The following is a 19,912-nucleotide window of genomic DNA, read 5'->3' as shown; positions in this document are numbered from 1 at the left end:
CGACACCTAGGCAATGACGCCGTTGAATCCTTGCCTGCCACGAATCCCAATCAGCTTGTCTATGCCTGCTGCATTTCCTGCCAGGAACTGGCACGCGCTCTCCACTGCCCCTCCATTGATTCCCAGGGAAGGGCTGGTGGAGTCGGGGTGGGGGGAGCCCGCTGGCTCCGAATGCAATACATAGTCCCCTACTCAGCCCCTTCTTCCCATGGTTGGTGACGCCTGTAGTAGAGGGAAAAGGGTGGGGAGTTTGTATCCTAAAGATCAGAAAGGGGTGATGTAGGACATTGGAATGCTGCTGGTCCTGCCCCCGCCTCTCTATGGTGCAGGCACAAGAGCCTCCGTTGGGAGCGTCCCCCAACCACGGCTCCTCTGCCTGCTCTCGCTTCCACGCACAGTGGGTAAACAGCTCTTGGTGCGCTGGCTTTACAGCGAGCCGAGAGGAGGGCTCCCTTCTCCTGGCTCGCTGTAAAGCCAGCGGACCGAGAGCTGCTTAAAGCAGGGGTCAGCAACCTTTTTTAGTCGTGGGCCGGTCCACCGTTCCTCAGGCCATGTGGTGGGCCAGACTATTTTTTTGGGGGGGGGAATGAATTCCTATACCCCAAAAATAACCCAGAGATGAGTTTTAAGTAAAAGGACACATTCTTATCATGTGAAAACACGCTGATTCCCAGACCGTCCGTGGGCCACATTGAGAAGGCGACTGGGCCGCATCCGTTGCCTACCCCTGGCTTAAACGCTGCACGCAAAATGAGAGCCGTGCACAGACTTCGCTCCATAAGACACACAGACTTTTCCCCTTGCTTTTTAAGAGAGAAAAGTGTGTCTTATGGAGTGAAAAATACGGTATCTCTTCCGCTCTGCTGTGCTTTTGCACAGTTGTCTCCCTGTCTGTTGCTGAAGACGAGAGAAAACACCATTATGATCCGTTTGGTGTCGTCTGCAAATGGGATGAGCATCCCCTCAGTTCCTTCATCCAAGTCATTTATAAAGACGTTGAACAACAATGGGCCCAGGACAGAACCCTGCAGCACCCCTCTTGTCACTTTCCCCCCAGGATGATGAGGAACCACGAAGGAGTCCTCTTTGGGTTCTGTCAGTCAAATCCACCTGACAGTTACCTCATTCAGCCCACATTTTACCAGCTTCCTCACATAAATATCGCAGGGACCTTGTAAAAAGCTTTACTGAAATCAAGATGCACTATTTCCACAGCAGTCCCGTGATCAACTCCATCCCCCCCCCCCAAAAAAAGAGAGGAGAGATTTCTCTGGTTTTACTTGTTTTTGAGAAAGCCAGGTTTTCAATCTAAATGTTTATGTTGCGATATCTTCAGATGAAGGGCATAAAAATGATAATAAATAAGGATATTGGCAAGCCAGAACATGTGTAAAGGAAGGCGATTAATTAATTTATTTAATTTGTAAACCACCCAACCTAGTGGTGCCAACTTGAATAAAATATTGGTGGGGGCCCAGGTAAGACCCGCCTTGCACAATCAATCACATGATCCATGCACACCATTTGAATGGCAATGCCTATAATGGCAGCAACTTTTTAAAAAGTAATATTTTGAGCCCGAAGTTCATTTTACCAGCAGCTCCCCTTGCCCCTGAGAACACTTCTAGCATTTCATCTCCTCTACTTTTTGCATTGTTCAGCAGTGGGAAAAGTTACCTCTTCACACCGGATGTCCATTTGGTATGGCCCTTTCCAGGTTTTTTCCTGCCCATTGTGTTTGTCTTTCATTTGTTCTCCCATGTGTGTTGTCAGTAGAAGCCACAATTCCATGGGTACTCTAGGTGGTGCAGAAAGTACCTAGAAGCTCCCAAGAGGTTGAAGTGCCGATCAAACTTCAATTTTGCGATCTATAAATTCCAATTAGCAGTACTGGGGGTGGTTCAGATTGTGTGGCAATGCTTTTGGCCAGCAGAGGGTATTAGAGGGCCCGCGTACTTTCCCTTTAAAGCAAACTTGGGTCTCCAGCTGTTTTTGGACTACAACTCCCATCATCCCTAGATAGCAGGACTGATGGGGATGGATGATGGGAACTGTAGTCTGGGAACTGCTGGGAACCCAAGTTTGGGAAACCCTGCTTTAAAGGAACTTTTGTGTTTTGCCCGCAAACACAGGACCTGTCCATGTTTGTATTTTCCTATATTTTGTTCTCCTCATGACCTTTGTGCGTTTATTTATTTTATTTTTTAAGAGGGCAAATTGAAAGAGAAATGGTACAGCAAGTTGCAGAAGAATAAAAGGTTGCGTTGGGGGGGGGGAAACAACCCAAAAAACTGGGGGATGGCCTCCTCAAATATTTCATGGGGGGGGGGGCAAAGACCCCTAGGCCTTTAAGAGTTGGCACCTATTCCCTAAACCCACAGGTCTCAGGATGGTTACAAATAAAAACAAAACATAAAAGCACAAAACACCACATTTTAAAAGGGCATTAGATGTTGTTGGTATTAAAGGGTTAAGTAAAGATAATCTCGCAGATGGTTTTACAAAAGCTTTAAGTTTGCAATCACATCAAGATTTCTGTTCAGGTCTGAATTTGTTACAGCTCAGTGTCACGAGCGAGAGGGGGTGTTGGTATTAAAGGGTTAAGTTACACTAATCGCCCTGAACACTGAGCAGCTGAGCTTAATTAAACATCCGGGAATGTAAGACAGCCTGTATAAATAGTCAGTTCCTTGCATGTGCTCTTTCTCTTAGGAGCGTTATTTCTCTCAGTAGTGTTATCTCTTAGTTTTGATTGCTGTGTGTAGGAGTCATGCCTCAAGTTTGTGCATTGAGGCACAGTTTTGTTTAAGTTTTTACTTGGCCAGAGATGAAGGATGTCTGCCTTATCTCCTGGCTACGTTTTTCTAAATAAAGCTTTTTGAGTTTGCAACCTGCTCCAGAGTTCCTGCATTTACAACTCTTGCTGACTAATCCTTACTCTTTGCCGTTGTGCTAAAAAGCTCTGCTGAAATGGAAGATTTACGTCCGGAAGCGCGACTGGACCAGTAACTTTGTTTACTTAAACACAAGCTAATTAAAGCTTATGGACAGATGTCAATCAGCCAAAGGCCTGGTTAAGAAGGTGCAGATTTGCCTGGCTCCTAAAGCTGTATAATGGTTTTTCCGACCTTTGTATGGCTTCTTTGATGGGAAGTAAGCTTGGTGCTATCAATGAAGCTCTTTCCACATTCCACACAGTGATATGGTTTTCCCCCTGTATGAATTCTTTGATGGGAAGTGAGATGGGAGCCATTACTGAAGCTCTTTCCACATTGCACACACTGATAGGGTTTCTCCCCTGTATGAATTCTCTGATGGGAAGTGAGATGCTGTTTGTGACTGAAGCTCTTTCCACATTCCATACACTGATAGGGTTTCTCCCCTGTATGAATTTTGTGATGGGAAGTGAGATGGGGTCTCTGACTGAAGCTCTTTCCACATTCCACACACTGATAGGGTTTCTCCCCTGTATGAATTCTCTGATGGGAAGTGAGATCACAGCTCTTCCTGAAGCTCTTTCCACATTCCAAACACTGATAGGGTTTCTCCCCTGTATGAATTCTCTGATGGGAAGTGAGATCGGAGCGCTGTCTGAAGCTCTTTCCACATTCCACACACTGATAGGGTTTCTCCCCTGTATGAATTCTTTGATGGAAAGTGAGAGAGGAGCTGTGACTGAAGCTCTTCCCACATTCCACACACTGATAGGGTTTCTCCCCTGTATGAATTCTTTGATGGGAAGTGAGATCGCAGCTCTGACCGAAGCTCTTTCCACATTCCATGCACAGATAAATTTTAATTCCAATAAGATTTTGTTGATGGGAAGTGGAATGGGAGCTCTGACTGTAGCTTTCTCTACACTCCAAGTTTTTACGTGGCTTCTCCTCTCTGGGGATTTCGTCGTGGTCACCTTTGTTCTCGATTTCCGATTCATCACAATCTGCAATGGAGACAAAAAGGGATTAGAGCCTCAGGGACAAATGCAGAAGAACTGAAGGGAGTTGGGTGTGTGTTCATTACCTTTGTGATTTGTCATTAACCAGCATATTATCATTAGATTCTGATGGATTGTTGAATGTTGCTTAGTTTGATATATAGTAGTGGCCAAAATGGCGGAAGCCTTTTGGAAACAAGTGTATTTCAGAGGTTTGTTGTCTCAAAATACCACTTCTTTTGGAATAATACCATAAAATTATATACCAATGTAAAGGTAATTTAATCATTAATGTAAAGCAACAAAGTTTGTTCAATTATCTGTATTCTATCAAAACGTATAGCCAAATAACCAGAAAAAAGAAGCACAACTTGCTTAGGTGGACTTTTGTCAGTGTGTTATGTGATTGCTATCAAGTTGGTGGGTTTTTTGTGTTCTTTAATTTAGTGAGTTTGTGTTGTTGTTGTTGTTGTTGTTGTTGTTGTTTAGTCGTGTCCGACTCTTCGTGACCCCATGGACCATAGCACGCCAGGCACTCCTGTCTTGCACTGCCTCCCGCAGTTTGGTCAAACTCATGTTTGTAGCTTCGAGAACTGTCCAACCATCTTGTCCTCTGTCGTCCCCTTCTCCTAGTGCCCTCCATCTTTCCCAACATCAGGGTCTTTTCCAGGGAGTCTTCTCTTCTCATGAGGTGGCCAAAGTATTGGAGCCTCAGCTTCACGATCTGTCCTTCCAGGGAGCACTCAGGGCTGATTTCCTTCAGAATGGATAGGTTTGATCTTCTTGCAGTCCATGGGACTCTCAAGAGTCTCCTCCAGTCAACTCCAGTGAGTTTGTAGAACATAATAAAATTATAGAAATGGCACAAAGAGTTGACTGGTCACCCAGAAAGCGATGTAAAATAGTAGTATTAAGTGAACAAGCCTACAGTTATGAAGAAATTAGAAAAAAGATTGGGGAAAACAACCAAAGCTGGCCTTTCTATATTTTTGAAGAGGTATAAGGAGACTAAGTCACTACAAAATCAGACTGGTAAAGGCAGGAAAAGGTGCAGAAAGGCAAGTGACAATCGAAGGATGGAGAGACTTTCCCTACATAACATCATATGGGTGTATACAAGATGACATGGTGAAATATAATGTGAAGTTCAGTGCAAGGACTGGTCAAAACAAAATAAAAAAATTCCTTCCATTAAAGACCAACTAAGTTTTTTATTTTGGTATGAGCTTTCGTGTGAGCCATCAAACCTCAGAAATACACTTTTCAGAAAAGGTTTCCACAATTTTGGCACTACCGGTAGTATAAGTTACTCATTTTAAAGTTAATGTTCTTTTTATATGGGATCAGAATATTATTTATCTTTCATGTTTATATATGTGTTGGAAGCCGCCCAGAATGGCTGGGGCAACCCTGCCAGATGGGCAGGGTATAAATGAACATTATTATTATTACTACAGTGGTACCTCAATTTAAGAACATTCCTGTTCTGGAAAAGATCAAGTTGGTAAACCGAGTTAGCACTGTATTACTATCATCATCATCATCATCATCATCATCACTGCTACTACTACCTGAGATACAATAAGCCTAGCTCTTCTCTGGGATGGATTTTGTTTGGCCCAGTCATGGCATCCCCTCCATCTCCATCTCCAATGTCAGGCGTCTCTTTGGTCAACCCAAGACTGACAGGAGCAAAAACAAAAACAGAAAACCTGAAGCTACTTATCTTTCCTAACAATTATGAAGCTGACATTTAACATGGCCTGAGCAGTTCAGAGCAGCCCAATCGTGGCAGAAAAAGGAATAATTTGAGGAAGGTTGTTCAAATAAAAAACTGTAATTTGCTGTTTATTGTGGGGGTGTTAGGTTCCCAAGAGCTCTAGGGGCCGCTGTTGAACTCTGTGAAAATATATGAGGCTTGTCAAATAGAGGTATTTTTTGAATTTCCAGGCAGATATGGCGATCCCACAGGGAGCCTTACCAAGAGATGCCATGATCCCACGATTCTCCTCCATGACGTCCTTATGCAGAGCTCTCTGGTCAGGATCCAGCAACGCCCACTCCTCGTCTGTGAAATGAACAGTGACGTCTTCAAAGCACACTGGACCCTAAAAGAAAAAGGGAAATGTCCTCCTCTGAGACAGCAGAAATATGATCTGCTACACAATGCTCTGTTCTTTCCTTCCTGTTATTTGCTGTGTTGTTTCAATAGGATTGCTTTGCTGCCCATTTTAATTATGGATGTTTATTTTATTCTGCCTTTGAATTATGAGTATTCGTCTTTGTACAAATAGGTGGTACTCCCCACCTTGTGTTTTTCAAGTCATTCTGCCTACGCAAGCATTCCAGTTTGCCTGATGGAAAGATCCACTTTCTCCTCTCTTGGTGAGCTGTTCTGGGGAGTTTCCTCCCAATGCCCCAGAGCCAAATTCAAGGGGTTCATGGGGGCATGGAGAGGGGGAGGAGTGGGGGGCAGGCCCCATTTTGCAGCGGGTAGGGCTGGTTAGGTGAATCCTGGCCACTATTTGTAATTGTCTGCCCACTGCTTAGAAGCCTATTTTAGCATTCAGTGCTCAATCTAGAAATAAAATAAGCCTATTTTGGATAGCCATCTGTCTTGGATGATCTAGCAGAGATTCCTGCCATGCAGGGGGTCTCCTGGCTCTGAGAGACAAGCAGGGAGGGTGGCTTCTGGCAGAAGGAGAGGGAGACACCTGTGGCTCCTCCTTCTCCTGACTCACCTCTTCCTCTCCACCTCCCTCCTCCCTCTTGCCTCCTCCCTCTTCTGCCTCTGATTCTGGACTGCATTCTGCCACAGACTCTCCCAGCTCACTAAGTTATAATAATAATAATAATAATAATAATAATAATAATAATAATAATAATTTATTCCCCGTCCATCCGGCTGGTTTTCCCCAGGCACTCTAGACGGCTTCCAACAGAGATTAAAATACATTAAAATGTCACACATTATAAACTTCCCTAAACAGGGCTGTCTAGAAAATGTTTTCTGAATGTCAGGTAGTTGTTTATCTCTTTAACATCTGATGGGAGGGCATTCCACAGGGTGGGTGCCACTACCGAGAAGGCCCTCTGCCTGGTTCCCTGTAACTTTGCTTCTTGCAGTGAGGGAACCGTCAGAAGGCCCTCGGTGCTGGATCTCAGTGTCCGGGCAGAACATTAAAAGCCTCCCTAAATAGGGCTGCCTTCAGACGTCTTCTAAAAATCTGGTAGCTGTTTTTTTCTTTGACATCTGATGGGAGGGCGTTCCACAGGGCGGGCGCCACCACCGAGAAGGCCCTCTGCCTGGTTCCCTGCAACTTGGCTTCTCGCAACGAATGAACCGTCAGAAGGCCCTCGGTGCTGGATCTCAGTGTCCGGGCAGAACGATGGGGGTGGAGACGCTCCTTCAGGTATACAGGACTGAGGCCATTTAGGGCTTTAAAGGTCAGGACCAACACTTTGAATTGTGCTCGGAAACGTACTGGAAGCCAATGTAGATCTTTCAAGACCGGTGTTATGTGTTCCCGGTGGCTGCTCCCAGTCACCAGTCTGGCTGCCGCATTCTGGATTAATTGCAGTTTCCGGGTCACCTTCAAAGGTAGCCCCACGTAGAGCGCATTGCAGTAGTCCAAGCAGGAGATAATTAGAGCATGCACCACTCTGGCGAGACAGTCCGTGGGCAGTGATGGTCTCAGCCTGCATACCAGATGGAGCCGGTAGACAACCGCCCTGGACACAGAATTGACCTGCGCCTCCATGGACAGCTGTGAGTCCAAAATGACTCCCAGGCTGCGCACCTGGTCCCTCAGGGGCACACTTATCCCATTCAGGACCAGGGAGTCCCCCACACCCGCCCGCCCCCCCAAAACAGTACTTCTCTCTTGTCAGGATTCAACCTCAATCCGTTAGCCACCATCCATCCTCTAACCGCCTCTAGGCACTCACCCAGGACCTTCACTGGTTCTGATTTGAGAGGTAGAGCTGGGTATCATCCGCATACTGATGAACACCCAGCCCAAACCCCCTGATGATCTCTCCCAGCAGCTTCATATAGATATTAAAAAGCATGGGGGAGACGACGGAACCCTGAGGCACCCCACAAGTGAGAGCCCAGGGGTCTGAACACTCATCCCCCAACACCACATTCTGAACACGGCCCAGAAGGAAGGAGTGGAACCACTGTATAACAGTGCCCCTAGCTCCTAACCCCTCTAGACCAGTGGTCCTCAACCTTGGGCCTCCAGATATTTTGAGACTACAATTCCCATCATCCCTGACCACTGGTCCTGCTAGCTAGGGACCATGGGAGTTGTAGGCCAAAAACATCTGGAGGCCCAAGGTTGAGGACCACTGCTCTGGACGGTCCAGAAGGATGTTATGGTCAATGGTGTCAAAGGCCGCTGAGACATCCAGCAGAACTAGGAAACAGCTCTCACCTTTGTCCCTAGCTCGCCGGAGATCATCCACCAGTGCGACCAAGGCAGTCCCATGATGATCCCTTCCCGACTGGAAGGGATCCAGGTGATCCGCTTCTTCCAGGTGTGCTTGGAGTTGTTCAGCAACCACCCGCTCAATCACCTTGCCCAAGAATGGTAGATTTGAGATTGGGCGATAATTAGCCATATTTGCCAGGTCTAAATATGTTTTTTTAAGAGGCGGTTTAATGACCGCCTTTCAGCGGGTCTGGGAAGGCTCCCTCACAGAGAGAAACATTCACCACCCTGTGGAGCCCATCACCCAGCCCTTCCCAGCTTGCTTTTATTAACCAGGATGGGCAAGGGTCAAGGAGACAGGTGGTCGGTTTCACTCATCCAAGCAGCCTGTCCACATCCTCACAGGTAACATCCCATGAAACATGACTAGACAGGGCTCTCCCGCCCCGGCCCTGCTCCCACGGTGGAGTCCACCTCCTTCCGAATCTGAGCGACTTTATCTGCAAAAAACTTTGCAAAAGCATTGCAGGAGATCTTGGGGTCTTTACTAGGCCCCAATGACGAAGGTGGTTCTGATAGATTATGAACCACCTGGAAGAGTCTCCTGCTGCTGTTTTCTGCAGATGCAATGGAAACGGTGAAGAAGGTCCTCTTCGCCGTCACCATTGCCACTTGGTAGGTTCGAAGTTGAGCTCTAGCTCTAGCTCCATAGCCCTTGTTCGGTCTGATTCAGAACGGGTTTTCCACCACCAGCGCTCTAGCCGTCTCAGCAACTGTTTCATCCCTCTTCCTATTCTGACCGCCCATCCTTCTTCTACCTCCACTTCTTGGGCTCTCAGCTATCTTTCCTTCCTGGTTCCCCGGCTGCCTCCTCCCACCATTCCTCTGTGCCCAACCAGTCCATGACATTGCTCCATCCCTCTGCCTCTGTCCCCACAAGGCAGCTTCCCCTGACCTGATCTGGTTCAACAGCCGCTGCTTCCCTTCTGCCCCCATGAAAAGGTGAATAAGGAGGTCTTGCTGGCTTCATTCTGTCACCTGCAAAAGAAAAAAGGTAAGCAGGATGCCAGGAGTGCCTGCTTCTCTCACAGTTGAAACAGGGCCTTTGAGAAAGCCTGACCTGCTGAGATATGTCAAGAATGCTTTGATGGTGTTTCCTGCTTGGCAGGGGGTTGGACTGGATGGCCCTTGTGGTCTCTTCCAACTCTATGATTCTATGACCCCAAACGGAGAGAAGCCACCTTCCTCCTTACCCAGTGGCCTCTCTCTGGTGTCCAACGGAGGCCTCTCTGCCTCACAGGAATCCAGGTCCATTTCTGCAAAATGATCCATTTCCTGAAAAAAAAAACAAGGATTCAAAACAGAGAAGGAATGTTGAGAAATGTTAGAAGGAAAATGACAAAGACAAAATAATTAAGGGTGTTAGAGCTCATTCCATGGATGCCTTCCCAGAAAAAGGATGGTCCATTAGTAGAGCATTATGGGATGTTCTCCATCCTGTTTGGAGTCCCTTGAGAGTATCCAGAGGAAAGTCTCTCTCACCTGCTTTTTCTCCTCTGCCTGACTCAGGAGGAAACCTTCGGCCAGGGCCACCGCCTGGGAACTGGTCTCCGCTCCGCATTCCCTCACCCAGCTCTCCATCTCCGGGGGAAGGACAGCCAGGAACTGCTCCAAGATCACCAGGTCCAGCATCTCAGCTTTCGTGTGCCTTTCTGGCTTCAGCCACTGGTGGCAAAAGTGGTAGAGTCGGCTGCAAACCTCTCGGGGTCCTTTGGCCTCCTGGCAGCAGAACTGCCTCAACTGCTGGCTCTGCACCTCTGAGCGGAGGGTGTCCTCCTCACCCAGGATCTTCTGCACAGAGTTTTCCCAGAATCCCCCACTGCTCCCAGTTTGGATGCCATGGCCTCTTCCTGCTCCAGGGCCAGCTGAGTCTCGCTCACCCATCTGTGGTCTCACGAAGCCTCTAAGAGACCGGAAGAAACCCTTTTGTCTTCTGCCAAGTTCTGTCTGTTGTAATGAGAAGCTGTAGCAAATCCCACAAAGCAAATACATTGTTCTGTTACAAAAATTGTATAATATCAGGAGAAGAAAATGGTTCCCTGAGCAAGCATGGATGAGTCTTGCTGGGAACCAGTGTAGGACTGCACCACAGCCCAAACCGTGAGCTATCTTTCTGAAAAGAAAGAGGATGAGGAAGAGGAGGAGAAGAAGAAGAAAGTCTCTAGCCCTCTAGCAATACAAAAATGTGGAGGCAACTGAAGGGATTTATGGGAGATGAATCAGCCTGGTTTCTCCTGCCTTCCAGTCAATGCATGAAATCAGAACTGACTGACAAGGGAATCATTTCTATCTTGTGAAAAATGGATGCTTGGCTCTAGTGGGGGTCCTCATCCGGGGGTCCTCAGGAGTTGCCCCAAACCCCAACCCCACCCCTCTGCTTCTGTCTCCTTTTCTTGCACTTGGCCTCTCATCCACTCTCAAGACAGACTCCTAGGGTGGGGTCCCTTTTTCTTTGCTCTGAAGGCCAGGTATGTATCTGGCCAACCCACTGAGGGCCAGGTGGGTGGGGCCCAATACATCTCCCTTGAAATTTAGGCAGGTAATTTAGTATTATTATTCTATTAGATACGGTAGCTTGACACACACACAGCCATTAATGCCAAGGTCCCTGGAGTCTCAGTGAGTAGCAGCGCCCATTTCCGGCTCGACTGGTTTTCCAGCAAGAATCCCTTTGGGACAGAGAGGATGTGGTCCTGGGATGCCATGCTCTGGGTGCGAGGGGATTGCTGCAGTGGCCTCCGTGTGGAGCTGCCCTTGGAGACGACTGGGAAACTGGTTTGCAATGCAGCAGCCAGACTATGGGCTGGGATCCCTCTCTTTATTCCTGGTCTCTCTTTCCCACCTTTTGTCCCTCCCTGTGGGTTTCTTGGGGGTGGGGCTTCCTAGTCCACCTCCCCTTCCAGCTTTGGAAAACCATTTGCACATGTTTCCTCTGTTGTGCAATGACACTGAGCGACGTCACACAGAGTTAAAGTCCCAGGGACTCCTTTGTTTGAAGAAGGGAGATTTCGCGGGAGTTTGGGATCCTCTGATCTCCAGGAAGGAGAGCCTTGCAGACCTCGCCCCTCCTCCCTGGCAGAACCCTCTCCTCCCTGACTTGGGTTTGTCCCCCCAGGCACCTGGGGACCCCCCCCCGTCTCCCCATTGCACCCTCGGGGGGGGGGAGAGAGGAGACTCACCCGACCATCCCAGGAGTGAAGGGACAGCGATGCAGCCTTTGAAGGAGAGACACCAAAGCAGGAAAGGAGGACTGGGGAGGGAGGGAGGGGTCTTGGCTCTGGAGGACCTGGGAATCCCCCTTGCTTCCTGTCCTCTCTAGGAAGGCAGCTCGCTTCCCTTTAACCCTTGCAAAGCCGAGTACACCCAGCTCTGCCCTCTCTCGCTTGCCAGAACCTGACCTGATCCCGGCCTCTCTAATCAGCTTCTAATCGGCTTCCGTTGCTGAAGCGCAGATAGTTGGGGGGGGGGCGCTGTTTTGCAATCGCTGATTGGCAGCTGTCCAATGCCGATGATCCCAACTGGCTTCCCATTGAGAAATGGAGGTCCCTCGCGGGGTCTGGCTCTATCGCGGAGCTAGGACTTCATCTCATAAGCAACAGCAGAAAGTGGGGGAGGCGGGTCTATATCAATATTGGGCGTATCAAATTTATTGTATAAAAAGCAGATTAATGGAAGAGTACACATGATTTGCCCACCTCCTTTAAAAAATGTTTTTATTTATTTTCTTGATACAGAATATAAATTCTCAGAAAGCAATGGTTACAAGAGGCAGGCAAGTAGGGTCTCACCCTGCGTACCAGATGGAGCTGATAGACAGCCCTGGACAGAATTGACCTGCATCTCCATGGACAGCTGTGAGTCCAAGATGACTCCCAGGCAGCGCACCTGGTCCTTCAGAGGCACAGTTACCCCATTCAGGACCAGGGAGTCCTCCACATCTGCCCGCCTCCTGTCCCCCACAAACAGTACTTCTGTCTTGTCAGGATTCAACCTCAATCTGTTAACCACCATCCATCTTCCAACCGCCTCCAGGCACTCACACAGGACCTTCAAACAGATACTTAAATTGTGGTGCCTAAAATTGAACACAGTATTCTAGGTGGGATCTGACCAAGGCAGAATAAAGTGGTACTATTACTGCCTTTGATCTTTGACCCGTTTGGTGTCGTCTGCAAATGTGATGAGCATCCCCTCAGTTCCTTCATCCAAGTCATTTATAAAGACGTTGAACAACAACAGGCCCAGGACAGAACCCTGCAGCACCCCTCTTGTCACTTTCCCCCAGGATGAGGAGGAACCATGAAGGAGTCCTCTTTGGGTTCGGTCAGTCAAATCCGCCTAAAAGTTACCTCATTCAGTCCTCCTTTTACCAGCTTCCTCACATAAATGTCACAGGGGACTTTGTCAAAAGTCTTACTGAAATCAACATGCACTATTTCCACAGCAGTCCCCTGATCAACAAAGTTTGTAATTCCATCCAAAAGAAAAAAGAAAAGAAAAGAAGGAGAGATTTCTCTGCCTTGACTTGTTTTTGAGAAATACATTCTTTCAACCTGTCTGTTTATGTTGTGAACCACCGTGAAATCTTCAGATAAAGGGCACATAAATTTTTCAAATGATAATAAGGAGGATATGGACAAGCTGGAACATGTGCTAATAAAGGCGACCAAGACAGTTTTATTTTATATAAGCATTTATTTAATTTCTATACCGCCCTATACCAGGGATGCCAAATTGAATAAAATATAGAAGGGGTTTAGTAAGCCCCTCCTCGCATAATCTATCACATGCTGTGGTGCATGCATGCCATTTTAATGGGAATGCCTATCAACTGGGGGGTGGCACCCTCAAATATTTTTTGGGGGCAAAGACCCCTCACCCTCTAAGAGTTGGCTCCGATTCCCTACACCCACAGTTCTCAGGAAGGTTAAAACATAAAATCACAATATGAAAACACAAAACAAACAGCCCAAAACCTGTAAAAAAAACTTTGCAAAATCATTGCAGGAGATCATGTGACCCATACTGTGCTCTTATGGAGCACGTGATTCCGCTAAATTGCGAACCAACTGAAAAAGTCTCCTGCTGCTGTTTTCAGCAGATGCAATAGAGGCGGTGAAGAAAGTCTTCTTAGCCGTCGCTATCGCCACTTGGTAGGCTTGACATTGAGCTCTAACCCGTGCCTGGTCAGATTCAGAATGAGTTATCCACCACCGGCGCTCTAGCTGTCTCAGCGATTGTTTAATTGCCCTCAGATCCGGGGAAAACCACGGGGCTGTCCAGGCTCCATGCAATTGGAGAGGGCGCTTCGGAGCCAAACAGTCAATAGCCCTGGTTAACTCCACATTCCAGCGGGCCACCAGGGAATCAGCTGAAAGGCCATCAACATGGGATAAAGTATCCCCTACCACTCTCTGGAAGCCAATTGGATCCATTAGGTGGCGGGGGCGGACCATCCGAATCGGTCCCACCTCCCTGCAGAGGGGAAGGGTCGTGGAGAAGTCCAGTTGCACCAGGTAGTGATCTGACCATGGCACTTCTTTAGTTTCGCTTTTACTTAGTGTCAGATCACCAATATCCATAGAGGTAAACACCAGGTCCAAGGCATGTCCGTGGCTATGGGTTGGGCCAGACTTATTCAGGGACAGCCCCATGGAGGCCATGCTTTCCACGAAGTCCCAAGCAGCCCCTTGTAAGGTTGTGTCGGCATGGATGTTAAAATCCCCTAGGACAACCAAACTAGGTGTCTCCAGGAGAACATCTGCCACAATCTGAAGCAGCTCGGGCAGGGAATCCTTGGTGCAGCGGGGAGGTCGGTACACCAAAAGGAATCCTGTACTGCCCCTATTGCCCAACTTCCAGAACATGCACTCAGAGAACTGGGTCTTCCCAATAGGACGCCTGGTGCAAACTAAGGACTTCCTAAAAATCACTGCAACCCCCCCCCCCTGCCCACCCACAAGGTAGCGTAAGAGAAACCTGGTGGACAAGCAGCAGCAAGGACAGGCCCATCTGCTTCATCCAACCAAGTCTCTGTTACACATGCCAGGTCAAGTCCTCCATCCACAATCAAGTCATGGATGGCAGTGGTCTTATGAATCATTGACCTTGCATTGCACAGCAGTACCTTCAGGTCGTGTGGGTAACCCTTGCCGATTCTAGTATCCATCCGGTCAAGACCAGACCCTGAGGCAGGGATAGTCCTCAGGCAACGACTAAATCTGTCTCCTCGGTAATGACATGGTCTGGTCTTAGCGTAACTCCTCCTCCTACCCGTGATCACTGGGATTGGTTGTCCCAGTGCCAACCCCCCCCCCCCCCCCGTGGAACCTGCCCCAGCCATTTTGTTGGCTGGGGCCCACTCCCAGGCAGCCCTGACCCCTCCCCTTAAAATCAAATTAAAACCAATACAAGAAACAACCAAAACAATAAAAAAATAAAAAGCAAAAACACAGACACATCAAAATTACAAGCAAAGCAGCAGCGGCACTGTTCCAGGTTTCCTAGGAGCCTCAAAAGCTGTAGGGGAGTATGGGTCCTGCCCCCGGGCCCAAGGTGGAAAGTAGGCTTTCGGGGGAGCAGTCCTCCCAAACACTCTCAGGCAGAGCAGCATAAAGTTGTATACTAAAGTTATTTCCACCCTTCATATGAATTCTTTGATGGGAAGTGAGATGGGAGCTCGTACTGAAGCTCTTTCCGCATTCCACACACTGATAGGGTTTCTCCCCTGTATGAATTCTGTGGTGGGAAGTGAGAGAGAAGCTCCGACTGAAGCTCTTTCCACATTCCATGCACTGATAGGGTTTCTCCCCTGTATGAATTCTTTGATGGGATATGAGATCGGTGCTCCGACTGAAGCTCTTTCCACATTCCACACAATGATGTGGTTTCTCCCCTGTATGAATCATTTGATGGGAAGTGAGATTGGAGCTCGTACTGAAGTTCTTTCCGCATTCCACACACTGATAGGGTTTCTCCCCTGTATGAATTCTTTGATGGGAAGTGAGACTGGAGCTCGTACTGAAGCTCTTTCCACATTGCACACACCGATATGGTTTCTCCCCTGTATGAATTCTTTGATGGGAAGTGAGAGAGAAGCTCCGACTGAAGCTCTTTCCACATTCCATGCAGTGATACGGTTTCTCCCCTGTATGAATTCTTTGATGGGAAATGAGATTGGAGCTCTTCCTGAAGCTCTTTCCACATTCCATGCACTGATATGCTTTCTTCCCAGTGGGATTTCTTTGATGGTAAGTGAAATGGGAACTTTTTCCACTTTCAAGATATTTATACAGCTTTTCCATTGTGGGGATTTTGTCATGGTCACCCTTGTTCTTAATTTCCAGTCCATCATTATCTACAATGAAGAGAAATGGATTAGAGCCTCAGGAAGAAATTAATGAAGAATACTTGTTAACACTGGTAATAGAGGAATAACACAAGTGGGTTAGATGGAAGGTTTTACTGAAGTGTTGGGTACATTTATTAACCCGGATCAACTGACATCCTTACGGGAACCTGTGATTCGATAAGCCTGGCTCTTCTCTCAAATGGATTTTGTTTGGCTCCATCATGGCTTCTCCTCCATTTCCAATGTCAGTCTTCTCTTTGGACAGCCAAAGACTGACGGGAGGAAAAACAAAAACTGAAAGCCTGACAGAAGCTACTTCAACTTCCCTAACAACTCTGAAGTTTACAGTTAAAATGGCCTGGGCAGTTGAGACCAGCCTGATTCTTGTTTAATATGCTGCAACTCAAGGAAGAACATTCGCAGAAAAAAACAGTAATTTACTGTTCAAGGTTTATTGTGGGAATATTGTTTAGGGACCCAGGTGTCGCTGTGGTTAAACCACTGAGCCTAGGGCTTGCTGACCAGAAGGTTGGCGGTTCGAATCCCTGTGACGGGGTGAGCTCCCGTTGCTTGGTCCCAGCTCCTGCCAACCTAGCAGTTCGAAAGCACATCAAAATGCAAGTAGATAAATAGGAACCGCTACAGCGGGAAGGTAAACGGCGTTTCCATGTGCTGCTCTGGTTCGCCAGAAGCAGCTTTGTCATGCTGGCCACATGACCTGGAAGCTATACGCCGGCTCCCTCGGCGAATAATGTGAGATGAGCGCGCAACCCCAGAGTCGGTCACGACTGGACCTAATGGTCAGGGGTCCCTTTACCTTTACTATTGTTTAGGGAAGCTTTTAATGTTTAATAGATTATTGTATTTTAATGGTTGTTGGAAGCCGCCCATTATTATTATTATTGAAATCCCAGGTGTTTTAAGGGGGCGCTGTTGATCTCTGTGAAAATATAGGAGGTTCATCACAAGAAGGTATTTTTTAAATTTCCAGGCAGATATGACCACCCCACAGGGAGCCTTACCAAGAGAGGCCACGATCCCACAATTCTCCTCCATGACGTCATTATGCAGAGCTCTCTGGTCAGAATCCAGCAACGCCCACTCCTCGTCTGTGAAATGAACAGCAACATCTTCAAAGCACACTGGACCCTAAAAGAAAAGGGAAATGTCCTCCTCTGAGACAACACTGTTGTTCTCCACCACTCCTTGACCTAAGACATATTTCCAGCCCTTGGCCTCTGTCCCCACAAGGCAGTTTCCCTGACCTGATCTGGTTCCACAGCCGCTGCTTCTCCTCTGTCGCCATGTAAAGATGGATGAAGAGGTCTAGCCAGTATCACTGTGTCACCTGCAAGAGGAAAAAGGTAAGGGGGAGGCCCAGAGTGCCTGCTTCTCTCACAGGTGAATCAGTGACTCTCAAACTACAGAGGGGCCTTTGAGAAAGTCTCTCCTGCTGAGAGTATTTGGATGTTGGGGCGCATTTCAGATGTTAGTTGTGAAAAAAAATATCTCCCCTCCTCTGGGCCCCAACTATCTCCCCAACAAAATACAGTGGTACCTTGACTTACGAAGACGATCCGTTCCGCGGCCGTCTTCGTAAGTCAAGGTTTTTGGTTCTCAAAGTGCCGCTACGGCGCCTGCGCCGACCGTGCGTGCTGCTCTGCGGGCGAAAGGACTTCTGGGGGTTATCGACTTCGGAAGTCGAAACCTTCGGAAGTCTAAGTGTTCGGATGTCAAGGTATGACTGTATGAAAAGAACCCACATATGAGTTGGAAAACCAACAGAATGAGACTAAACGGAGAAAAAAACTTCTCCCTCCTTACCCAGCTGCCTCTGTCTAGTGTCCAACGGAGAAATCTGGCCCATTTCTGCAAAGAGATCCTTTCCCTGAAAAAAGAAACAAGGATTCAAAACAGAGAATAGGGAGAAGGATTATAAAATTAATGTCAGGGCCAACAGCTTTAAGGCTGTTAGATCTCACTTAATGGATGCCTTCCCAGGGGGGGGGGGAGAGCCACCAGTAGACCATCATGGGATGTTCTCTGTCCTGTTTGGAGCCCCTTGGGAGTATCCAGAGGAAAGTCTCTCTCACCTGCTTTTTCTCCTCTGCCTGACTCAGGAGGAAACCTTCGGCCAGGGCCACCGCCTGGGAACTGGTCTCCGCTCCGCATTCCCTCACCCAGCTCTCCATCTCCGGGGGAAGGACAGCCAGGAACTGCTCCAAGATCACCAGGTCCAGCATCTCAGCTTTCGTGTGCCTTTCTGGCTTCAGCCACTGGTGGCAAAAGTGGTAGAGTCGGCTGCAAACCTCTCGGGGTCCTTTGGCCTCCTGGCAGCAGAACCGCCTCAACTGCTGGCTCTGCACCTCCGAGCGGAGGGTGTCCTCCTCATCCTGGATCTTCTGCACTGGGTTTTCCCAGAATCCCCCACTGCTCCCAGTTTGGATGGCATGGCCTCTTCCTGCTCCTGGGCCTGATGAGTCTCGCTCATCCATCTCTGCTCTCAGGAAGCCTCTAAGAGATCAGAAGGAACCCTTTGCTCTTCTGCCAAGTTCTGTCTGTCTTAATGAGAAGCTCTAGCAAATCCTACAAAGCAAATACATTGTTCTGTTACAGAATTTGTAGGTCAGAAGAAGCAACAGGATCCCTGCGCAATCATGGATAAGTCTTCCTAGGAACCAGGGCTGGACGATTACAACGCAAAATGTGGAAGCAACTGAAGGGATTTCTGGGAAATGAACCAGCCTGGTTTCTCCTGCCTTCCAGTCAATGCATAAAGTCAGAACTGACTGACAAGGGAGTCATTTGTATCTTGTGAAAAAGGGATGCTTGGCTCTAGTGGGGGTCCTCACCTGGGGGTCCTCAGGAGTTGCTTCCCCCCCCCACTCCCCTGCTTCTGACTCATTTTCTAGCACTTGGACTCTCTGCCATTCCCCATACAGACTCCTGGGGTGGGGTCCCTTTTTCTTTGCTCTGAGGGCCAGGTATGTATCTGGCCAACCGCCTGAGGCCAAAGACAGCTCTCTTTAAATTTAGGAGGGCTATTAATTATTATTATTCTATTAGATAGCTTAACACACACACACACAGCCAGATTTTAAATTTTTGTTAGAAACCGCCCAGAGTGGCTGGGGAAACCCAGACAGATGGGCAAGGTACAAATAATAAATTATTATTATTATTATTATTATTACTATTATTATTATTGCCAAGGTCCCTGGAGGCTCAGTGAGTAGCAGTGCCCATTTCCGGAGAGGATGTGGTCGTGGGATGCCATGCTCTGGATGCGAGGGGATTGCTGCAGTGGCCTCCGTGTGGAGCTGCCCTTGGAGACGACTGGGAAACTGGTTTGCAATGCAGCAGCCAGACTATGGGCTGGGACCCCTCTCTTTATTCCTGGCCTTTCTCTCCCACCTTTTCTTCCTTCCTTCTAAAATAAAAAAATTCCTTCAGTAGCACCTTAAAGACCAACTAAGTTTTTATTTTGGTATGAGCTTTCGTGTGCATGCACACTTCTTCAGATACAGTGAAATGGGAGTCCCCAGGCACTTATGTAGAGAAGGGGTGGGGAGGGGTGGGGAGGGGGAGGGGGGATCACTCCCCTGCTGCAGAGAGAGAGAGAGAGAGAGAGAGAGAGAGAGAGAGAGAGAGAGAGAGAGAGAGAGAGAGAGAGAGAGAGAGAGAGAGAGAGAGAGAGAGAGAGAGAGAGAGAGAGAGAGAGAGAGAGAGAGAGAGAGAGAGGAAGAGGAGACTCACCCGATCATCCCAGGAGTGAAGGGACAGCGATTGCAGCCCTTGCAGGAGAGACACCAAAGCAGGAAAGGAGGACTGGGGAGGGAGGGAGGGGCCTTGGCTCGGGAGGACCTGGGAATCCCCCTTGCTTCCTGTCCTCTCTAGGAAGACAGCTCGTTTCCCTTTAACCCTTGCAAAGCCGAGTCCACCCAGCTCAGCCCTCTCTCGCTTGGCAGAACCTCGGCTTTTTATTATTTTTTTAATGGATTTAGGGGGGCAACTGCCCCTTTGCCTACGCCAATGCCCAGATATCCTTTTGGGGGTGAGGCTCTTGGTTGGACTCTGAGCTTCTTATATTATTAAGCTTTCCCCATATGCTTTGTTTAGGATTGCCAGACT

The 19,912-nt window shown here is 48.1% G+C and overlaps 1 protein-coding gene across 1 annotated transcript; it reads right to left on the bottom strand.

The window, feature by feature from the left end:
- Nucleotides 1–1,256: 1,256 nt before the first annotated feature.
- Nucleotides 1,257–17,279, bottom strand: LOC132592088 (zinc finger protein 420-like). Its single transcript, XM_060274184.1, has 3 exons — nt 16,804–17,279; nt 15,071–15,787; nt 1,257–3,718 (listed from the first exon to the last, which is right to left on the bottom strand). Exons 1-3 carry the CDS (start codon nt 16,835–16,837, stop codon nt 3,102–3,104), a joined length of 1,368 nt encoding a protein of 455 aa, XP_060130167.1. The 5' UTR covers nt 16,838–17,279; the 3' UTR covers nt 1,257–3,101.
- Between the last annotated feature and the right edge of the window lie 2,633 nt (nt 17,280–19,912).

This window comes from Zootoca vivipara, chromosome 4 (genome assembly GCF_963506605.1).
Source record: "Zootoca vivipara chromosome 4, rZooViv1.1, whole genome shotgun sequence".
Lineage (NCBI taxonomy): Eukaryota > Metazoa > Chordata > Lepidosauria > Squamata > Lacertidae > Zootoca > Zootoca vivipara.
Note: the sequence above shows the minus strand (reverse complement) of the source record. Positions and strands in the feature narration are given on the sequence as shown.